The sequence below is a fragment of the Camellia sinensis genome, chromosome 5 (assembly GCF_055761805.1).
Source record: "Camellia sinensis isolate YWXY chromosome 5, ASM5576180v1, whole genome shotgun sequence".
NCBI lineage: Eukaryota > Viridiplantae > Streptophyta > Magnoliopsida > Ericales > Theaceae > Camellia > Camellia sinensis.
Window position 1 is genome coordinate 154,470,158 of NC_138965.1, and position 20,265 is coordinate 154,490,422.

General features: G+C 35.8%; 1 protein-coding gene across 1 annotated transcript; it reads left to right on the forward strand.

Annotated features, from left to right (window-relative positions):
* The first annotated feature begins 1,927 nt into the window (after nucleotides 1-1,927).
* Nucleotides 1,928-16,461, forward strand: LOC114314739 (class V chitinase). The gene is made up of 3 exons (XM_082870233.1): nucleotides 1,928-2,940; nucleotides 6,195-6,311; nucleotides 16,316-16,461. Exon 1 carries the CDS (start codon nucleotides 1,974-1,976, stop codon nucleotides 2,847-2,849), a length of 876 nt encoding a protein of 291 aa, XP_082726359.1. The 5' UTR covers nucleotides 1,928-1,973; the 3' UTR covers nucleotides 2,850-2,940; nucleotides 6,195-6,311; nucleotides 16,316-16,461.
* Nucleotides 16,462-20,265: the final 3,804 nt, after the last annotated feature.

Sequence of the window (20,265 nt, forward strand, 5' to 3'; positions counted from 1 at the left end):
TATATAGTATTATTTACCCAAAAATCAACTTAACAACGCTATCTTTTTCTCTTTTCTAAAATGGTTGACCAAAGGGATGTGTTGGAACAGTGGCCCAGAGCAATCTATGGAACCATGGTACAATCAATATAAATAAAGCCCTTTATATGTTAGGTTTGGATCATGCCTTAGAATTTCGAAAAGAAAAGGAAAAAAAAAATAGATAAAATATAAATGAAATATAATTATATTTCACTTATATTTTAAACACTTTTTCTCTTTATTTTTATAAATTTTTGTTTAAATTCATGAACTAAACACACTATTCACTATTTTATTATAGATACGATGAATATAAAGTTTTATTTTTGCACGAAAGTCTCAAATAAGTCAAAATTATAATTGTTAAGAAAGCACAATCTTGATATATAGATGATCTAGTCAAAGGTTGGTAACTAGTTAAGCCAAGTGTATCGAAAAAATAAAAATAAAAATAATGCGTTGCTCAAATTTATTTTGGATGTAATGGATACATATAGTATTATTGATATTTTACGGTAGTATCGAATATAACAGTAATATCACAAATTAATGAAAAATTTCATTTTGCAATAATTGACTATACAGTTGAATTAGGAAGAAATTAAAAGTGTTTGTATAATTTTATTTGTAATTTTTTATTATCGGATAATAAAACATAAGATGATGTAACCGCTTCAGAAGTTATACATCTACAAATTATGAGAAGGAAACGCCACCCCTTATTTACAGTAGCTTCCAAGACCATCTTACGAAAAATTACCCACCAATAAAATATTGTAAATTAGATTAGCGGACATCATTTATCTTCCACTAACCCAACCAAGTAATCCCGCTGATTTTTCATCCTACTTGCGTTTCGTCTAATTTCGTTTGTAATTTTTTATTAATTGATAATATCATGTAAAATAATATTGCTGTTTATTTGTTGTATTTTAAAGTTATATGGCTCGTTTGTTTTTAAAGGTAAAATGGAAAAGATTTATAGTGAGGGGATTTATAAGGAGGAGATTGTTAGTGAAGGGATTAAATAAAATTGTATTTATTTTTATGATAGTTGTTAATGTAGATATTGTTAAATTATTTTTATATAAAAAAAATTTAAAATAAAAAAACATTAAACATTAAGGTATAAAAAAAATTCCCAACATATAAAAAAATACAAAATTTCTAGAAAAAAATAAAACAAATAAAACAATAATTTTTACTTAAATAAAATATAAAAAATTATGGGTAAATTACGCAAATAGTCCCTATAGTTTACACGATATGTCAATTTGGTCTCTGTAGTTTTAATTTGCTCGATTTTGCCCCTTAATTTAACGAATTGCGTCATTTTAGTCCAATAAATAACGGTTGTTAAGTTAATTTAATAAAAAGTCAAACAATGTGTCAATTTAGTCCCCGTACTTTACACGATGTGTCAATTTAGTCCTTGTAGTTTCAATTTTCTCGATTTTGACAGGGACTAAATTGACACATTGTGAAAAATATATGGACCAAATTGACACATTGTTTAATTTTCTGTTAAATTAACTTAACAACCATTATTTATTAGACTAAAATGACACAATTCGTTAAATTAAAGAGCAAAATCGAGCAAATTGAAAGTACAATGACCAAATTGGCACATCGTGTAAACTATAGGGATTATTTGCATAATTTTTTTAAAAATTAAACATTAATGTTCAAAAAAAAAATATCCAATGTGTAAAAAATAAAAAAATAATAATAATAAAAAAATAATCCTATGTATTATTTTTCTAATACCAAATGCTAAAAATCCATCCGAATTCCCCGTAAGGAATTCATAATCTAGAGGAGATTACGAATCCCTTTTCCCAAAACAAACACAAAGATAATAAGTAACCACCTCATTATCAATTTCAAACGGAGCGTATAAGTTGTACAACTGCAAACGACTTAAGCCAAGAAAGAAAAGTCACTCCTCTCCAATGGCTTACAAGACCCTTCTTTGCCTCTTAATTTGCCCTCTTCTCTTTCTCCAACTCCATTTCTCATCAGCCCAAACTGTTGTTGAAGCTTCATATTGGTTCCCAGAGAGTGGTTTTCTAGCCTCAGACATAGACTCCACTCTCTTCACTCACCTATTTTGTGCATTTGCTAACCTAAGTTCCACAACCAACCAAGTTATAGTTTCCCCCTCAAACAATGCCCCATTTTCCCAATTCACAAGCACTGTCCAACTCAAAAACCCTTCTGTCAAAACCCTCCTCTCCATCGGTGGCGGAAAGTCTGACCGAACCGCCTTTGCTTCCATGGCTAGCCAATCCGCCACTCGAAAAACCTTCATTGACTCTTCCATCGGGCTAGCTAGGTCTTATGGCTTTCTAGGCCTTGACCTTGATTGGGAATACCCGCAATCCGCTTCCGAAATAAACAATTTCGGCCTCCTCTTCAACGAGTGGCGGTCTGCGGTGATGGCTGAGGCGACCGCTACCGAAAAACCGGCCCTATTGTTGACAGCAGCGGTCAATTATGCATCAACTGTTAATGGGGTGAATTATCCAATTCAGTCTATTGCAAATAGCTGTGATTGGGTCAATTTAATGGCGTATGACTTCTATGGGCCCACATGGTCCAACGTGACCAACCCGCCAGCAGCGCGATTCGACCCGCCGTCGGGTTCAGTCAGTGGAAGTTATGGGATCAAGTCATGGATTCAGGCCGGGCTAAGCCCAAAGAAGATGGTGTTTGGTATGCCATTTTTCGGATATGCATGGAAACTTGTGAATGCTGATAATCATGGGTTTAAGGCTCCATCTAGCGGGCCGGTCGGATCGGATGAGGGGGCAATGGGTTATAATTAGATCAAGGCCTTCATAACCCAGAACCAGGCCACAACTGTGTACAATTCTAGTGTTGTTTCGGATTATTGTTATTCTGGAACAACATGGATAGGATATTGTTAATGTAAACCCACATACTCCACCTACTCCACCTACTCCACTACACCTACACCTACTCCACTCTCCACCCACATCGCCTATATAATGTACATACAATATAACAATCAATATCAATAATATCAATAGATACATTTATTCTCTCTGTATTTCTCTCTTTATACATTGAATGTAACATGGTATCAGAGCTAGGTTAAGAACCTAGTAATTTTGTTTCACCAGCGGGCGGCAATCTCGCCTTGGCCGCCCGCCGGACAAACCCAAATTTCCCTAATTTCTTCTTCAATGACAGATTCTTCAACAACACTTCACCACCAACTACTCCACTGTCAAGCCATCACCGCTGCAACTCCACAACCGGGCCATCATCACCGATAGCCTCACTCACCTTGGCTGCTTCATGTTCTTCTCAGGCCGAACCTTACACTAATCCAACACCCCAAACCGATATCACTCTCTCTTCCTAAACTGTTATTCTCTCTCATACCATGGATTCCGGCGGCGACAGTCCGACGGAAAACACATTTCGGAACCCTCGCCGGAGCTCCAACACCCAGAGATCCCATTGAACTCCATAATCTCCAGCAATAGATTCTCCTCTTGGTTCTGCTGTTCTTCATCTCCTCAGCATGGGCTTTTCAGTACGTCCTCCTCCGGCAACCTGGCCAATCATGGCCATCTCTCTCTCTCTCTAGAGACCCATGCACACAACACACCCAGCACAAACACACATAGACACACGGGTTAGAGGGGGAGAAGACACACACCCTCACACGGCACTCTCTCTCTCTTTAGGCCCAGACACACACACAGCTTGAGATACATACACACGGGAAAGAAAAGAGGAGACACACATACATCTCACTCACGGCAGTCCAGCCATGGACAGCAACAACTCACACACCCAGCATCACCAACGCACCCATGCATGACAACAAACACACACACAAGTTCTCACACTCTCTCTCTCTCTAGCCGAGACCAAAATCTCTCTCTCTCTCTCTCCATGGCCCCATTATCATAATCGGCACTCATGCTTCACTCAACGTAATTTTATTTTAATATATATCTATGTATATGTTTATTATATTTTCTCCCACTATGTCAACTTTTGCATAAACTCATACCTCTTTTTTTTTTTTTTTCTTCTGAAGCCAACACCATGACAGTGTCTTCTTTCGGCATTGGTTAATGGGTTGATGGGTCTTGACCGTGGGACCCCTTCTGATTCATCTGTGGAGGCTCACGATGGGGGTGTCTTTTTTTTTTTTAAACATAATCATCTCTCCCACCAAAACAACATCTTTCACATCCCACCATGCCCTCTTTTTTATTTTTAAACCAATCTTCCCTTTTGCACCCCACTCACCGACTCCCTCACATCTCCGCTTTCTTTATTTTCTTTTCTCTTTCTTTTTTTTCTATTACAACACAAAACAAAAACAAAAAAAACCAAAAACCTCAAACAATTTACAAATTTGCACAATACATCATATTTTATTCATCTCAGGGATCCACCCTGATCCCAATTTTACACCACAAAAAAAAAAAAAAAACAAAAACAAAAACAAAAAAACAAAAAAACAAAAAAACAAAAAAAAAAAAACAAACCAACCAACAAACAAACAAAAACAACACACCCACATCCCCAGTGGGATTTTTCCCTTCTCTACTTTGCCGCCGGTCTTTTCTTCTTCCCTCCGTCCTGGACGGCCCTTGCTGGTGCTGCCTCCGTGTTTCCCACGCCGCCGAGCATGTTCACTCCCTCCTGCTCCTCCACTGCAGCATATGGCGGCCCTCCAAATCGGAACATCACGGTGGCCTTCCGCTTCAGCTCCTTGTTTTCCGCCTTTAGCACATTTATCTCTGCTCGCGCATCCTTATACATGCGCTGGAGCAGAGCCAGTTGGGCGTTTAACTGCTGCACCTCATTTGTCCTACTCTGCAGCCGGTGTGACAAGTTTGTGACCGCCGTCATGGTCTCTACACATGACTTCAAAGTATACTGATTGGCCTCAATATCAGTTTGCACTGCCATTTTTTGCTCCACAGACCGCATCGGAAAGTTCAACGGAGCAAAACCAGAGGTGTTTGGTTGAGGTTCACGGGCCACCGCACCAGTTATCTCTCTTGTTGACTCGTTGAGGTCGGGAAAGAGAGTGAGCAGACCACGGGAAGACGAGGCCATTTTCTAGGCAACAGAGGTTCAGAGGTTTTTTAGCAGTTTTTTGTCTCTGCCTCTGCCTCAGCCTCCGTCTTGGTTAAATAGCCAAGGCAGATACGCGCATCGCGCGCCACTTGACGCCAGACGACAAAACAGGCGCGCAAGCCAAGGTAGTCACGCGCCTCGCCATCATGTCCGGCACATCTTTTTATGGATTGGGCACGCCTTTTGATGGCACGCCTTTTGAAAGATTGGGCACACCTTTTGAGGGCACGATATATCTATCTACATGTATATCTTTTGGGCAGCCTATCTACACACTCATACAGTGTCTTCTACAACGGTCAGCTTTATCACTCCCTTTGTTTCAACCTCAAATAGGTTTCTATCTTCACACCTATTTGAGTTTGAGGGGGGGTTATACATATATCATGTATCATGGTGAGCATGGTTACACACCATGGGAACCACCCAAGCCACCCCATGGCGCACTCCCTAAGTCGCCCCCTTGGTGCACCACCACAAGCTTCTACAACGGTCCGACATGACCCCATAAACTGTCCCGACATTGATTCCGGTCAGCTTCTACAACGGTCCGACATGACCCCGTAAACTGTCCCGACATTTATTCCGATTCGCTTCTACAACAACGGTTTGACACGACCACACAGTGTCTGCTACATCGGTTCGGCATGACCTCGTAAACTGTCCTGCTACAACGGTCCGACACGACCATACCGTGTCTTCAACAACGATTTGACACAACCATACAGTGTCTCCTATCCTATTTTATTTTATTTGTCAGTTTACTTTCCTGTTTTGTTACTCTCTTCAACCTCAAGTTGGTTAGTTCCTATCCTCCTTGAGTTTGAGGGGGGCTGTTAATGTAAACCCACATACTCCACCTACTCCACTACACCTACACCTACTCCACCTACTCCACTTACTCCACTACACCTACACCTACTCCACTCTCCACCCACATCGCCTATATAATGTACATACAATATAACAATCAATATCAATAATATCAATAGATACATTTATTCTCTCTGTATTTCTCTCTTTATACATTGAATGTAACAGATATGATGATATCCAGAGTATCACAGCCAAGGTTTCATATGCTAAGCAACAGGGATTGCTTGGGTACTTTTCTTGGCATGTTGGAGTTGACAACAATTGGGCTCTTTCACAACAAGGTTTGTCTCAATCCATCCCAACCATTCATGCATTTTTTTAAGTTTACTCGAAAATTGTGCAATCTAAATTTGATCAACAATGTTACATAATAAGAATTTTTAATTAAAAAATATTTAAAATTTACGAGTGGTATTCATTTCAAGTGTAATTCATAATATCTCATTTTGGACATTATGTAAAATGTCGTCAATGCATTGGTAAAATAATTTAAAGTGGGTTCCATTAAAACAATGTATTGATCATACATCAAGTGGTATTTAAAATTTGATATAAAAATTGAAAATATGTTATACATAAAATCATACATAATCACGTGATAGTCTCATTTTTGCAATTTTAAGTTATAATAATGGGTGTTTTTATTTTGAAATGAGAAGGATAACATAAAGTCACATAATTATATATAATGTTTTGCATAAAAATTTTGTTTATTAGTCATCTAAATTTGGTCAACGTTATATTATTGTTGACCCTTAGGCTTAGGGAAGAAAATAACTAAGTTCACTCACTGCACATTTATTACAGCAACCAAACAAGCTTTTAATCGCTTCCATGGTATTAATTGAAGCTTCAAATATGGCCTCAACGAATTTTTCATTTTTTATTTTAATAAATGTTTACCCTTTTCACTACAAGAATTAACACATTTGCCGACCAAACAATTGGTCGCTAAAAGTCCATTTTTGGTCGGCAAAACATATTCCCGACCAATTTTTTTGGTCGCCAATTGAGGGTCGCGGAAAGTAATTAGTGACTAAAAAGATTTTTAGTCGGCAAAACGTTCTATTTGGCGACTAAATTGTTGGTCGCTAAACATATAATTATCGCGACTAACCTATTTAGTCGCGAAAAGACTTTGGTTGGCAAAAATTACATTCAACAACCATACATGTTAGTCGCTAATTTGGTCGGCAAACATTACTTTCAACGACCAACAAAATTGGTCGGCAAAAATTACATTCCACGACCAAAACTTCTTCGTTGCTAAATAATAGTTTCTACGACCAAAAAATTTGGTCGCCATTTGTTACTTTTCGCGACCAAAACTTTTGGTCGGCAAAAGTGAGATTCCATGACCAAGTGTTGTTTTGGTCGGCAATAGATGTATTTTTTGCGACCAAAACTCTTGGTCGGCAATTGTCATTTTTTGCGAAAAAAAATTATTTATTTGTCGCGACTAATAAATTGGTCGCCAAAAGCAAGAAAACAATACACCTGTAATTCCTAATAATTCATTCAATCCATAATAAACCTATAATTTTAAAGCATCATTCAAATCAACTGAATCATTAATATTCGACACAATACATAATTCATTAACATTCGACACAATACAACTATTCTAAGTTTTCATTCACAAGTCACATCCATCTAGCATAACAATTTGAAACATAACTATTTGTTATCCATGCGCAGCTATCAACAAATAAAACTACTAATATTTGTTATCCATACACATCCATCCAAAAATATTTAATCCTCCCAAAAATGCTTATACTGCCAAGTAGTCTTGTACAATTTAGCTTCGTGCACGAGATCACCCATCATCCATCTATACCAAAGAAAATGAGAAATAATGTTAGGTTTTTTTTTAATGAAAATATTTGAAATGGGTAATTAAATTATCAATTTCAGAGAATCGTAAGTTCAAATCAAAATGTCTAACTCATTTCAGGTAATTAAATTATCAATTTCAGAGTATAAGCTGCTAATTACAAATTTGAAATGGGTATTAACAAATTGGAGAATGAGACTCATGTTTACACAGAGAAAAGTGCAAGGTTCATATATGGTTATGGCAAACACAATCAAGCTTGACAAGCACAGACAGACATAGAAGACTACTACAGTGTTGAAAACAATCTTCCTCTTATTTATGGTTTTCTCTGTTTTTTTTTTGTTTCTTTTCTTTTCTTTTTCTTTGTTTATGGTTTATTTGTTTCTCCTTATGTAGTTACTTCAAAGGAATGATCCTGAAAAGTTTGTGAACCTCAGAATCGACCCTCCTAAGGGTGTTCTATGCTATGGTCCACCTGGTACCGGTAAGACTTTTAGCTAGAGCTGTGGCTAATAGAACTAATGCGTGTTTCATCCGTGTTATTGGAAGTGAACTTGTTAAGAAATATGTTAGGGAGGGTGCCCGTCTGGTTCGTGAACTATTTCAGATGGCACGTTCCAAAAAATCTTGTATCATGTTTTTTGATAAACTAGATCCCATAGGAGGTGCACGTTTTGATGATGGTGTGGGTGGAGACAATGAGGTTCAGCGCACTATGCTTGAAATTATGAATCAGCTTGATGGATTTGATGCTCGAGGGAACATCAAAGTTCTAATGGCAACAAATCGACCAGACACTCTAAACCCTTCTGTTACTAGTGGATCCTTGCTTGGTGCTATTTGATTATATAGTCCATCAAATGTATCATCATGACAGTTTGAGATTTGCAATAGCTTTGTTGTGCTAAAAAAATAAAAAATAAATTGTCTAACTTTTTATGTGCCACCACCAAGGTCGAACGCAAGGATGTTCTTCCCACCACCTTTACTGTCGAATCCATAGGCAATAGCTGCAGCAGATGGTTCATTTAAAATTCTAGCAACATTCAGCCCAGCAATAATACCAGCATCCTTGATAGCTTGCCTTTGGGCATCATTAAAGTAGGCTACAGGTTGCAAAAAAAAAAAGTAAAAGGGAATACCACAGCATCCTTGGAAGAGTGGAGAATAATAGTAGTAATTTAGAAGAGTTCTACTCACCAACAACTGTGACAACAGCATCCTTAATTGAATTTCTTCCCAAGGAATGCCTCACAGTCTCCTTTATCTTAATTAGAATCATAGCACTGACCTTCTCAGGGCTAAATACCTTGGGCTTTGCATCCTTAATCTTAACTTCGATACAAGGCTTTCCATCTTTATTCACAATTTTGTGAGGAACAAGCTTCATATCCCTTTGGACTGTTATTTTGTAATTTTAAAATTGTATTTGATTTATTTAATTTATTTTATTTGATATTTGCATTTTTTTAGGAATAAGTTTATAACGTTATATTAGTTTCCTAGTTTTTTGGATTATCCTACAATATCTCCTAAATATCTAAATTATGGTTATTTAAAGACACATTAATGTGTACTAATTGGGCCTTTTTTTTTTGTTTTCTTAATTGTGTATATAATAAGACTTCAAGTAATCATCTAAAGAAGTCAAAATTCCAACAGCATTCAAATGGTAGAGAGTCCATCTAGCAAAACATTATATCATTAAATTGAGCTTCTAGCACATAAAATTTATTGGGGGGGAAAAATTCAAAAAGGGCATCTAGACAGATAGGTTGATCAAATAGAGCAATAGTTATCAGCTTCAAACTAACGACTAAAGATGACCATTTTCAAATGTAATGATATCATAGTTTAGAAAATGACCAGTGTTGGGCTGCTTGTGTAAGTTTTTAATTGTGTTTTAAAAATGACCATTTAAAAATACAGAGATGATCTACAATAATATCATAAATATTCATCAAGCTCCCTGCAATAAGCACACATCGAATGAAACACAACGCAAGAATCAACGGAATAATTTGCGCTACCTTTGAGAGAGAATATAGTTCCAAACACTCCTTGGAAATCTGAACCATGAAACAGCTAAGGCACTCTTCAAGTATAATGTGATGAGCGTCACTTCTAAAATCATGTGCACATGTCCTCAGCAAAAATTGAAAGTTACAAAGCTGGACATTATGATTTGCAGGATGGTAGAGTGATTCCTCCACAAGAAGCAGCAATTATTATGTACAGAAGCACAACAATCAAGCATGTCGACAAGGCCCTGTCGTAAGACAAAAACACAAGTTTATGTGCGTGAAATAAGAAAAACCCAAAGATATGTCAGAGCAGGGTGCCTTCTCCCATGCCCATCATAGTGCCTTCTCTACTTTCACAATGATTGACCTCTTTGTTTTCCCTTTTTATTTTCGTTGGGCTTAAGATGATTATCCACTTCATTACATATTTTGTTTAATTCTGGTATGAGTATCAGACCAGGGTGTGTGTCTAAGTGTTGAACCTCCCAAAAACCTATTGTATGTTAGGATAAAAGAATATATATGCACATATCCAAAACTTTGGTATGAGTATGTGGACACATCTTGAACATTTAAATACATTGTATAGTCAATAGTGGGTAATATTATGGCATAATATGTTGTCATTACGTAGGAATTTACTTGAAATTAAATGGAAGGATTTCTATCTCAAATCAATGCAAGAAGCTAGAAAATTTTCTTTACTATCAAAGGTGGTGTTTTTCTTCATCAAACATTATAAAAAGATTAAAGAACCCAAATGTCTAATTTGGCCATGTAACACTGTTTAGGGGGAAAAAAAAAGGTCTAACTTAATAGCAAGGGACCAGTGCTTACAAGAGCTTGGCATTTTTCATCCAAAGAGCACGGCTGAGGCGCCTAGACTGTTTCTTAAAATGAAAAGCACTGTCTTGCATTGTTGCTGTTTTGGTCAACAAGAAGCTCAATCCGGTCACCCCTTTCCAGTTTGCTGTATGTCAACAAGAAACTGTTCTAAAGTTATGCGCGATTTAAATAAGAAACTTGAACAGTTACATACAGAACAAGAAAGGCTAAACTTCCATAGCTAAGCTTCCATAGCTAAATGCCTCTTCATCCATTATCAAAAGGGAAGGAAGTATTGCTTTCTGCATGAATTCTTGAAAAAGCAGCAAAACTAGCCAAACGGAGAGCTTGTGAGATCAACCAGCTACCATCTAGTGAGATTCTGTAATGATGTTAACATTTACAAAAGACTGCTCTTGGGCCCATTTGACAGCAGCAATGGCTTGAATGCAAAAGAGGGTTAAATGGAAGGTTCAACTGAAAGTTGGCGAGCAGAGGGAATATGAGCAGAGGCAGAGACAGTGTGTGCTTGTGAAAGGAAGAGTAAAGGATTTTCGCTTAAAGCGTAACTTGCAGGGGACAAAGCTTTTTCAAATCAAATACAATTTTATTCCTACCATCCAAAATGGTCCACAAAATGCAAGAAATTTGGAGTAGAATATCCAATTGTTTAGGCTTGCAATTGAAGGCAAAATTAAACAAAAACCCAACCAATAGAATAAAGAAGATGTCTGGATTGTGTAAGTTAATAGACCAAGCTGAGAACCAAGCCAAATTGATCTAACAAAATCGTGAAGCAGAAAAATGTGTATCGAGGTTTCAATTCGCCTATGGCAAAAAAGACAAAAGATATCTCCCTTTAGAACAATTTGGGTATATCAGAAAATGAGTGACACTAGCTGAGTTGTGTGCATATAGTAATATAGAAAGTGTGTGTGTGTGTATATATATATAGAGAGAGAGAGAGAGCACACTTCTTCATAAGTTTCTCCTTTTGCTCTCAACAGAACAAGAAAGACACTGATCAACGCTTCATTAGCTTCATGCAAAAGAAAATCCAGAGACGCCTTGGCCTCTGATTCCGACAAGTCAACTCGATTAATCAAAGACTCAATCAACTACAAAGAAAACCCACATAGATAGAAATCAGAATCGCACAAAAAAACAAAAACCCAAAAATCAAAACCATTTTTTAACAAAGAAAAACAGAGATTGAGCTTATTGGAACCTCATTGAATGACGAAATCGTTGGTGAAGTAACAGAGGACAACCCAGACACCAACGCTGCACATTTTCTGGTCCCAGCAATTGGTGAAGAAGCTTTGAAGAAGCAGCTTCGGAGCTCATAACTTGAACAAAAATTCGCCGCTCGTCGCTCGCCTCCGTGAGAGAGAGAGAGAGAGAGAGAGAGAGAGACGTGTTGTTTCGAAACAGGGCTCTACAAACTTGAAAGAAAATGAAAAAAGGGGGGGAAAGACGGTAAAAAGGGGGGAAATAAGTTTGGGCGGGCGGGTTAGTGAAAAAAATGAGGAAAATTTGTTTCATTTTTTTTTAATGAATTTTTTTTTATTTGGTAGAAGTAGGGATAATATTTCAATGAAAAATAATTTTCGTTAAAATAAAATTAATTTTTTATGGTCAATTAAAAATATTTTTTTGTGGTCCATTTTTTTTTTATACTAAAAATCAAGAACTAATTTTTTGTGGTAGAGGAGAGGAAGCGACAGTAGTGGTGAAGGTGGTGGATATGAGGTGCTGGTGGTAGTGATGGCGAAGGAGATTAGTGGTAAAGTTGTGGTAGTGGTAAAAGAGATAGAGTGGCGGTGGTAGAGGAGAGGTAATAGTAGTAGTAGAGAGTGAGAGAGAGATAGAGAAACAAAGAGAGAAAGAGATAGAGAGTGAGAGACAGAAAAAAAGACAAAGAGAGAGGAGAGATGAATGAGAGAGACAGAGAGAAGAGAGATGAGCGAGAGAGACATTGAGAGAAGAGAGATGAACGAGAGAGACATAGAAAGAAGAGAGATGAACGAGAGAGACAGAGAGAGAGATAAAGAGAAATGAGATGAGCGAGAGAGATAGAGAGAGAAAGAGAGATGAGAGAGAGCGAGAAGAGAGAGATGAGCAAGAGAGATAGAGAGAAGAGAGATGAACGAAACAGACAGAGAGAGAAAATATATGAGAAAAGACATAGATAAGTGAGAGACACAGGGAGGAAGAGACAGACAGACAGACAGAAAAGAGTGATAAGTAAAAGAGAGAGGAAGATGACAAAATGGATGAAGAGAAAGAGAGAGTGATGGAATGAGAGAGACAAAGACGTAAGAGAATCGATGGGAGAGAGAGAGAGAGAGACGTGTTTAAGCCCTAACTCATTTTAGTGTGTTTGAAATCCCTCTAGAGTTCCTCACCAAATTAATTTAAAAATCCCTTCAAAATGATAATAAATAAAAAGTAAAATTATAATAATAAATAATAGAGAGAGAAAGAGAGAGAGAAGAGTGATAAGTGCGAGAGAGACAGAGAGAGAGTGAGAGACAAAGAGAGAAAGAGATAGAGAGTGAGAGACAGAAAAAGAGACAGAAAGAGATGAGAGATGAACGAGAGAAACAGAGAGATGAACGAGAGCGACAGAGAGAGAGATAGAGAGAAGAGATATGAGCGAGAGAGACAGAGAGATGAACGAGAGAGACAGAGAGAGATAGAGAGAAAAGAGATGAACGAGAGAGACAGAGAGAGAAGAGAGATGAGAGAGAGATGCGAGAGAGCTCAAGAAGAGAGATGAACAAGACAGATAGAGAGAAGAGAGATGGACGAAAGAGATGGAGAGAGAAAAGAGAGAGAGAGAGAGAGAGAGAGAGACAGAGACAGAGACAGAGTAGGAAAGAGAAAGAGATAGAGACAGAGACAGAGAGAAACAAGAGATGAGTAAGAGATAGACAAAGAGAGAGAAAGAGAGCGAAAAGAGATGATCGGGAGAAAGACATAGAAAAAGAGAGAGATAAAGAGAGCAAAAAGATGAGTAGGAAAGACAGAGAGAGAGATAGAGAGAAGATAGATGAGAGAGATAGAGCGAAGAGAGATGAGCGAGAGACAAAGACAGAGACAAAGACAGACAGATAGAGAAAAGTGATGAGTGAGAGAGAGAAAAAAAAAAGAGAGACAAAGAGAGAAAGAGATAGAGAGTGAGAGTCAGAAAAAGAGACAGAGAGAGAAGAGAGATGAACGAGATAGATAGAGAGAGAGAGAGAGATAAGAGAGATGAGCGAGAGAGACATAGAGAGAAGAGAGATGAACAAGAGAGACAGAGAGAGAGAAGAGAGATGAACGAGAGAGACAGAGAGAGAGAAATAGAAATAAGAGAGAGATGAGCAAGAGAGATAGAGACAACAGAGATGAACGAAAGAGACAGAGAGACAGAGAGAGATAGAGAAATGAGAGAAGAGATAAATGAGTGAGAGACACAGAGAGAGAGACAGACAGACAGACAGATAGACAAACAGACAGAGAGAGAAGAGTGATGAGTAAGAGAGAGAAAGAGAATAGGGAGAGGAAGATGAAAAAATGGGTGAAAAGAGACAGACAAAGAGAGAGAGAGAGAGAGAAAAAGAGCGAAAAAGATAAACGAGAGAGATACAGGGAGAGATGAGTGAGAGAGATAAAGAGAAGAGAGACAGAGAGAGACGAGAGATGAGAGAGATAGAGAAAAGAGAGATGAGCGAGAGACACAGAGAGAGAGATAGAGAAGAGTGATGAGTCAGAGAAAGAAAGAAAAGAGAGACAGACAGACAGAGAAGAGCGATGAGTGAGAGAAAGAAAGAAAAGAGAGACAGAGATAGAGACACAGAGAGAAAAAAAGAGACAGATAGATAAAAAGAGAGAGAAAGAGTGATGAGTGAAAGAAAATTTTTATTTTTCTTTCAGCGACGAAAATATTTTAGTTGCCAAAACTATATATACCACGACCAAAATAATTTTTAGTCGCTGAAATTAAGGTTTTGCCGACCAAACTTTTGGTCGCGAAAGATAAAAAATAATTTTTTATTTTTATTTCAGTGACGAAAATATTTTAGTTGCCAAAACTATATATACCGCGACCAAAATAATTTTTAGTCGCTGAAATTAAGGTTTTGCCGACCAAACTTTTGGTCGCGAAAGATAAAAAATAATTTTTTATTTTTCTTTCAGCGACTAAAATATTTTAGTTGCCAAAACTATATATACCGCGACCAAAATAATTTTTAGTCATTGAAATTAAAGTTTTGCAGACCAAACTTTTGGTCGCGAAAGATAAAAAATAATTTTTTATTTTTCTTTCAGCGATGAAAATATTTTAGTTGCCAAAACTATATATACCGCGACCAAAATAATTTTTAGTCGCTGAAATTAAGGTTTTGCCGACCAAACTTTTGGTCGCGAAAGATAAAAAATAATTCTTTATTTTTCTTTCAGCGACTAAAATATTTTAGTTGCCAAAACTATATATACAGCGACCAAAATAATTTTTAGTCGCTGAAATTAAGGTTTTGCCGACCAAACTTTTGGTCCCGAAAGATAAAAAATAATTTTTTATTTTTCTTTCAGCGACTAAAATATTTTAGTTGCCAAAACTATATATACCGCGACCAAAATAATTTTTAGTCAGTGAAATTAAAGTTTTGCCGACCAAACTTTTGGTCGCGAAAGATAAAAAATAATTTTTTATTTTTCTTTCAACGACGAAAATATTTTAGTTGCCAAAACTATATATATCGCGACCAAAATATTTTTTAGTCGCTGAAATTAAGGTTTTGCCGACCAAAATTTTGGTCACGAAAGATAAAAAATAATTTTTTATTTTTCTTTCAGCGGCTAAAATATTTTAGTTGCCAAAACTATATATACCACGACCAAAATAATTTTTAGTCGCTGAAATTAAGGTTTTGCCGACCAAACTTTTGGTCGCGAAAGATAAAAAATAATTTTTTATTTTTCTTTCGGCGATGAAAATATTTTAGTTGCCAAAACTATATATACTGCGACCAAAATAATTTTTAGTAGCTGAAATTAAGGTTTTGCCGACCAAACTTTTGGTCGCAAAAGACAAAAAATAATTTTTTATTTTTCTTTCAGCGACGAAAATATTTTAGTTGCCAAAACTATATATACCGCGACCAAAATATTATTTAGTCGCTGAAATTAAAGTTTTGCCGACCAAACTTTTGGTCGCAAAAGATAAAAAATAAATTTTTATTTTTGTTTCAGCAACTAAATTATTTTAGTTGCCAAAACTATATATACAGCAACAAAAATATTTTTTTAATCGTCAATTGTGGCAAAATTAGCGACTAATTTTTTTTTAGTTGCCAATTGTGAGATTTTTAGCGACTAATTTTTTTTTTAGTAGCCAAAAATTAATATACCCCGACTAAAAAAATTTAGTAGCTAAATATTGTACTTTTACCGACTAACATAATTTTTGGTCGCCAATTCCACAACTTTTGGCAGCCAAAATATTTTTAGTCGGCAAAAGTGGTCGCCAATTCTGTATTTTCTTGTAGTGTTTTTTTTTTGGTTTTAGTTTTGATTTTTAATGGTGTGCTTTCTATTCTCATTGCAGCCAAACAAACTTGGGGAACATGAAGCATATTCCTATCAGAGATGCATGTATTCTCACCAGGATTAACTAAATAAAAATGGGTTAAATAATGCCTTAACTTTGAAATCTAAGAGGAATTGTTAAATGAAATTAATGATTTATGATTATATTTGTTTACCAGTTTTTTTTTTATTCATGGTTGAAGTTCAATAATTTCTTTTGTATTTGTAGTATTAAACACAGACCCTAACAGTTTATCCAGACATTTAACATATAACAAGTGACAGTAATTTATGGGTGATTTGTGATGTTCTAAATAAGTGTACTTTTTGACTTTTTATAAAAAAAAATGTGTAAAAAAGTTGAGAAAGTGAGTAGAAAAATAGAGATGAGATGTTGATAGATGTTAATTGATGTGACCCAAATTAATGTATATATACAAAAATATATATATATATATATTTTTTTTTTCTAATACATGTCAAACACCTACTTAATTACTCGTTCTATTAGGCTATATATTGCACTTGAGCATTACGTATATATCTTCATCATTGTGCTTAGAGATCAAAAATAGGACAGGTCGGACTTACCTGGCTTGTAATTATTGTGTCCATGTCCCATATATTAATGGGTTTTTTAGACTTTAACTAGTTAACGAGCTGGTATGAGTCGGACTTATTTAAAAAAATTAAAATCATGTCTCACCCGTAAGTTCAAATCTTACAAGCCAAAATCAAACTAAACCGTGTTACACATTTTTTATTAGACTTATATTATTAAGTTCTACACATTTATTATTATTTTTTAATCATTCATATGATCAAATTAATTAATACTATAAAAACAATCAAATTATTTAGAAATTCGTCAAATTAATAAATTATGATAATGTTATATGTAAAAAGTTGAAAGTTAGGAAGATATTACCGGTCACTGTCAAATTCAATTTTAACAAATTATGATTTTTTTTTTTAAGTACAATTTACAATGATAATATGGGCTATCAAATGTTGTTGTTTTTTTTTTTTTTTTTAATAAAAGAAACAATATTGATTTTAATAGATTAAAATTGAATTTAACAATGTTTGTTTTTTGGATAATATTAATTTTTTTTTGGATGAGATAGTTTGAGTCGGGCTGGGTTTATGGGCAGAGTCGGGTTTCAAACTTTTGTCCAAAGCCCTAAATCATCTTTTGTGGAATGAGACGGGCTGGACAATCAAGCGGGCTGGGACAGGCTATAGAATGGGTTGGATAATACCAAATTTTTTGTCTACGGCCGTTTGATGACACCTAATTATGCTTCTTTGTAATCTCTTTAATGCCTATTTCGTTTTTTGAATATTTTTCATAATCAAAATTCTAAAACCGCTCCTCATGTTCCTCCATGGAACAATAGATAGATTAGAGAACTTAATATTAGATTGAATTGCTGGTGTATTGTAATATTATACAACAATTATCAAAATAAACACAAAAAAGTAAATTAATGAACAAAAGGACATGTTTTCACACCCACTTTCATTAATATAACTAGTTGAAGCATAAACACAAATTCAACCAAAACATGGTTGTAATTCAATTTCCCTATGACTAATCAATATATTCTCACATCATCCTATAATAATCTAGGTTTAGTGTTTATCAATTTTAAAAAAATATAAGACTCCATGTTAGCAAAAAAATGCAATAATAATTTAGTAGTTTGAAAACTTTATGTTAATTTTCTCCAATAATTCAATCATTAATAAATTTAAAGGTGAGTTGTGTTTTCTTTGCATGTGACCATTAAAAGAAAGAGGAAAAAATAAAGGGGAATTGACCAGTAAATCTCATTTTGTGGACTTGTAATCCATAAGGTCCTGAATATTTTCTTAGTGACTGGGTAGTCCCTTAATTTGTTTGTTGACAATTTTGCCACTGCTAGTATTATTGATTGACATTTGGTGTGGGTTTGCATGAGATAAGGTGAATGGGTGTTTGTATGTCACGCTGATCGAAAAAGCACACTAATACGTTTTTTAATTTAGTAAGTGTGTAACACTCAAAACATGAGACGTGGGTTGTGATGTGAACACAAGTAATTTGAACCTTTTTTTTTTTTTTTTTGTGACGTGGGTTGTGTCACGTTTCTTCTTTCCCACAGATTGACCCTTTGTTCTCCAATTGACATTTGTGATGTTTCAACGTGAACCTTACCATTGGTTGGGTTCACGTAGGTTCACAGATCTGATGGAGTGCTGTGAATGATTTGAAGCCGTGGTGTGGAAATCGTTCATAGACGACGTAGAACACGGTCATGTTTTGTGTTTGAATTTGCAAAAAATCTGTGATTGCCTCCCACTTTCCATATTCAGAGGATTTTTTGGAGAGATTTTGTAGGAACAATTTGTGTGGGTTAAGGTTGGTGTGTGGAACCCTAAGGTTCACAGATCTGGTGGAGTGCTGTGAATGATCTGGTTGGTGTGTGGAACCCTAAGGTTCACAGATCTGGTTCTCAATCTCACCGATTCCACCGATTCTCGTCCCAGCGATTCCACCGTTCTTCAGCCAATCCCACTGATTCCCATCCCAGATTAGCTACCCAACTCCTTCGTCTCTCTCTCTCTCTCTCTCTCTCTCACATCACATCATTTATCAGCTACATCAATGGCGACCGCGACCCCGATCCCGATCCCAACCACGCAGAAAGAGGAAAATCATAGTAAAACCCCTGACCCAGAACAACTACAGGACCAGCCACCCTCAGATCCTCCTAGCAACGACGCTTCGATCGACGAATCTAAGACCATCGAAGACTCCCCTGTCACCGAAGCTTCAACCGACGTCAAGAACAACGACGAAAACGATGTTTCCGATACCAAGAAGAAGATCCGCGAGGCCGGCGTGGTACACCGACCTGCCGGATTGACAATCATCTTGTGCCCATTGTTCACATCGATCTGGGGGTTTCTCGATCATTATTCACATCATCAAATGGTCCCTCTATTTTTCTTTTTGAGCACTGTTGGCGTCCCATAATTGATGTGAGGGCATATTTGTCCCCCACATAACAATATAATTTAAAAAAGGAGTTATCAGTAAGATATCTCTACTATCATGGACTGCTCAATCAAACAAATTATTCATGGGACCAAATAGAATACAATTTCGTCATATGGGACTTTCTGATAAATTTCCCAAAAATAAAATAAAATGAATCAACAATAACATTACAAACGGGTTTTCTTTCAAAATAAAGGTTGTGGAGGAAAATTTTGCTTGGAAGTTTTTTTAGTAAAACAAATGAATTGATTCAGCTGTATTTACAGGTGAACATTTGTCCCAAAATGTATCATAATATTTTCATTTCAAAATAAGTCCCTTCGAGCATGAGCACGATCATGATCAGTGGCGAATCCACAGAGGGTCCACGGGGTCACATGCCCTCCCTGGGTTTTGGATTTTTTTTTTTTTTTTTTGTGTGTGTGTGTGCAAACATAAAGAAAATATTTTAAATTAAAAAAAAAATTACAAAAAATTATTTAGAGTGAAATATCAATGACATTTTTAAAATTATGAAAATAATAATGGTTGTTTTTTTATTATTGAAAATAAAGATGTTACGATAAGTCATATTATTATTTATAAAAATTTCAATACAATGGTGATATCTATCATTATTGACATACAATTATAATTAATTTCAACAACTATATGGAATTTATTGAATTGTTAATTACATTTGATATATGGAGTTCATCCTCTATGTGTTTCTTTACTATTGGTTGGTGATATCATGCGTCAATGATGACGTGGTATTACTATTTTATTGAATTTTTATTGAAATTTTGTATAAAAAATTACTATATCATTATATAATTTATTTTAAAATTTATGTCCATGACTTTTTTTTTTTTTTTTTTTTTTTTTTTTTGCTGTTTGGGAAGTGGGATTTTAGCCTAATTTAGGCTAAAATCCACAAAATA

Coding starts and splice junctions, on each gene's coding strand:
- LOC114314739 (XM_082870233.1), top strand. CDS start 1,974: ATGGCTTACAAGACCCTTCTTTGCCTCTTAATTTGCCCTCTTCTCTTT.